Source organism: Magnolia sinica, chromosome 7 (genome assembly GCF_029962835.1).
Source record: "Magnolia sinica isolate HGM2019 chromosome 7, MsV1, whole genome shotgun sequence".
NCBI classification, from domain to species: Eukaryota; Viridiplantae; Streptophyta; class Magnoliopsida; order Magnoliales; family Magnoliaceae; genus Magnolia; species Magnolia sinica.
This window is the reverse complement of record NC_080579.1, coordinates 95,577,500-95,580,686: the sequence shown is the minus strand read 5'-3', so window position 1 is coordinate 95,580,686 and position 3,187 is coordinate 95,577,500. Positions and strand designations below refer to the sequence as shown.

Sequence of the window (3,187 nt, the reverse complement as noted above, 5' to 3'; positions counted from 1 at the left end):
ATGGGCTTCCTTTGGAATACATGAACGTACAAGATCTAGACCACTCATCAGGCTAAGCACACCATTTATGAACCATGGTCCGTTAATCAGCCAGGCAATCAATTAAGATTTCATATGCAGCAACCACAAATTTCCAAAGCAACAAACTGCTGCAATTTGTTTTCTTTTTAACCATTTCTCATGACTCACTGAGTTGACACGGTGGATAATCGAGTTGACCAGAAATCCTTGGAACTGACTCCAACCCAACTGATAAAACCATGCCATGCAGCGTTCGAGAAGGTCAAAAGCACCCAAGTAAACATCTTATGCGACAAGCCCGAGGACGCCAGCATGATCGTCGGAGCCTTCCGTGGTACTGAGCCGTTCCTTGCCAAGGACTGGTCGACCGACGTCGACTTTTCTTATATGAGCATGAGCAAAATGGAAAAAGCCCATGTGGGCTTCATGAAAGCTTTGGGCCTCCAAGATGAGAAGGACTACCTAAAGGGATGGCCCAAGGACTACCAAGGGGAGAAAGACAAGCCCCTGGCTTACTACATCATAAGGGAAAAACTCAAGTCATTGCTTCAAAAGCAAAAGAATGCTAAGATAGTAATCACAGGACATAGCTTAGGTGCTGCACTCGCGGCTGTCTTTCCTTCTATGCTGATTTTACATGAGGAGACTACCATTTTGAATAGCCTGTGGGGCATCGTGACCTATGGGCAGCCTAGGGTTGGAGATGAGACCTTTGCTTCCTATGTGGAAACAAACATGCCTGTAAAGACGTGTTATAGGGTGGTGTACAGGTATGACGTGGTCCCTCGAGTGCCCTTTGATAATCCGGCCTTTAAATACAAGCACTTTGGATGGTGCATCTACTTCAACGGCTGGTATGCTGGAAAGGTAATTTCTTATTTTCTAAATCAACGGATAGATTCAAAGGAAATGTAGCTTTCCTTTAGCCCAACAAATTATAAATCTGATTAGCCCAGTTTAAGGTGATCTGAACCATTCTTATGGTAGGTCGAACCCGTGCCATGTTGTTGGTACCTCTATTTTTTGTTGAATGGCTGTGATGAGGCCCAGACGAAAGTTCAAATTTCAAAGGTTGGACCCGATCATACCCGGGCCAGGTTGTTGGCATCTGTACTTTTTGTTGGATGGCAGCGATGAAGAGAATTTAGACCAATGATCCCCACCGCATCAACGGCTCAAGTTACTTGAAGGTGGGCCCAAATTGTGTGATGGTCTGTTAGCATGACTGTCAATGGGCCGAGTAAAATCACAGCCTCGGGCTCAGCCCATGGACGGCCCCAGGTACGAGCCTTGGTCTGCACCATCGTTTGACATGGCATGTTATGGTGGGATCACTCAAGCAATTGACCTTAAATTCACAGTGTCCAACCATTTTAAAAGCTCATTTTAGTGCATGTTCGCATAAATAAAGTTGACTCAAATCTTAAGTGGACCACACTATACGCAACTGTTGTGATTGAATCCCCACCATTGAAAACTATGTATTCCACCCGAATATTTATTTGCCATCCAACCTGTTGATAAGGTCACAAAAATTATATAAAGAAACCACACAAATATCATCTTGATCCAAAGCTTTTGTGGGCCACAAAATTTTTAATGGTCAATTATATTATTGTTACCTGTAGCACGATACATCTGAGATTTGGATTTTCTTTATCTAGGTGGGCCCAAATTGTACTGAATGTGGTTTTCTGGGGACATGTTATGGTGAAATATAGAAATATAGTATGATGGTCTGTTAGTGTGACCATCAATGGGCCAGGAAAAATCACAGCCTCGGACCCAACCCATGGAGCCTTGGGCTGCACATAACTGATGAATTGGATGGCCAATATTTTATTTTTTTTTTACAGTAAGTCCAATCAACCATTTGAGCCATTTAATTATTGGGGCCCATCATGGATCGCCTATAGTTCTGAAGAATTACTTTAAGCAGGCAATCCTAACCATCCCATCCATGGCACCCAACATGTGCGGCTGTAAAAAAAAAAAAAATTTAAAGGACAACTTACAAAAATGGAATGTACCATCCAATGGGCATGATTTGTGTATAGTAGACCATAAAATATGTGCTGGACTTGATGGACAGTCCAGATCAAGAGATTGGATTGCCTGTCTAATAATACTTCATTTGTATTGATGTGTATTCATTTGTGTGAAACAACAGGTGGTGAGGGAGGAGCCCAACAAGAACTACTTCAATCCGATATACATTGTATCAAAGTACTACAATGCATGGTCAGATCTGTTCAAGTCACTCTTCTTGGGCAGAACACAGGGTCCAGATTTCAAGGAAAGTGGAATGTCATTTGGTTTCAGGTTGTTGGGGCTGATAATTCCAGGGCTTGCCTCTCACGGCCCAAGGGACTATGTGAATAGTACAAGGCTTGCGAAAATAACCGTGTCTGAGAAGGAAATGGTTTGAGATGGAAGGGGCATTACTGTCTTTTTAGTATAAAGCCTGGTGGCTCTTGCATGTTTCCCTTTCACTGCGGAATAAAATATGCCGTTGTGCATCTTGACTATTATATAATATAATACCAAAGTTACCCTTCTTTACGTGCACCATCTCCTAGCTTCTTCTTTTTTTAATTTTTTTCTTTTTTTGCCAATGGGGTCTTTCTGCATTTCATGTAGAAGGATAGACGGTTTAGCTATACCGTTTATACCAGTTGTTGTAGGAGTTTAGCTTTTGAATCTAATGCCATATTTCAATAATCCAGACTGTTTATATGGCGAGCCTCACCTTGGATGGAGGATATCCAGAAAATCATAACCCTTAAATTGCAATATTTTAACCACTTGATTCATGCAGTAAAGTCCAACCCTTCTACTAGTCTCAAGTCTTAGTATTCCGCTCATTATTTTTAGCCCAAGTGTATTCACCATTACTTTGGAAACTCGCGGCTGTCTTTCCTTCTATACTGATTTTATTTCTAACAGGACATATTCTTTAATTTCTAACAACCTCACTTAAACATGACTTTTCCTTATTTCTATCAAAGTCTTCAATGTAAGAAAATCTACTACCTTTATTGCCTTATATAAAAAAATTTGCCGCATGATCTTAATTTCTACGAGATTATACATGTAATAATACTTGATGTGGACGTATTTGCTTTTACATTGAAAGATTGAATTCTTCGCCAATGCAATTACCCAC

General features: G+C 41.0%; 1 protein-coding gene across 1 annotated transcript; it reads left to right on the top strand.

The window, feature by feature from the left end:
• The first annotated feature begins 316 nt into the window (after positions 1–316).
• On the top strand, positions 317–2,583 carry LOC131252188 (triacylglycerol lipase OBL1-like). Its single transcript, XM_058253053.1, has 2 exons — positions 317–888; positions 2,192–2,583. The coding sequence occupies exons 1-2, from the start codon at positions 334–336 to the stop codon at positions 2,447–2,449; spliced, it is 813 nt and encodes a 270-aa protein (XP_058109036.1). The 5' UTR covers positions 317–333; the 3' UTR covers positions 2,450–2,583.
• Positions 2,584–3,187: the final 604 nt, after the last annotated feature.

Bases quoted from the DNA above. Each gene is read 5' to 3' on its own strand.
- LOC131252188 (XM_058253053.1), top strand. From the start codon at position 334: ATGATCGTCGGAGCCTTCCGTGGTACTGAGCCGTTCCTTGCCAAGGAC. The intron at 889-2,191 runs GTAATTTCTTAT...GTGAAACAACAG, and splicing joins ACGGCTGGTATGCTGGAAAG to GTGGTGAGGGAGGAGCCCAA.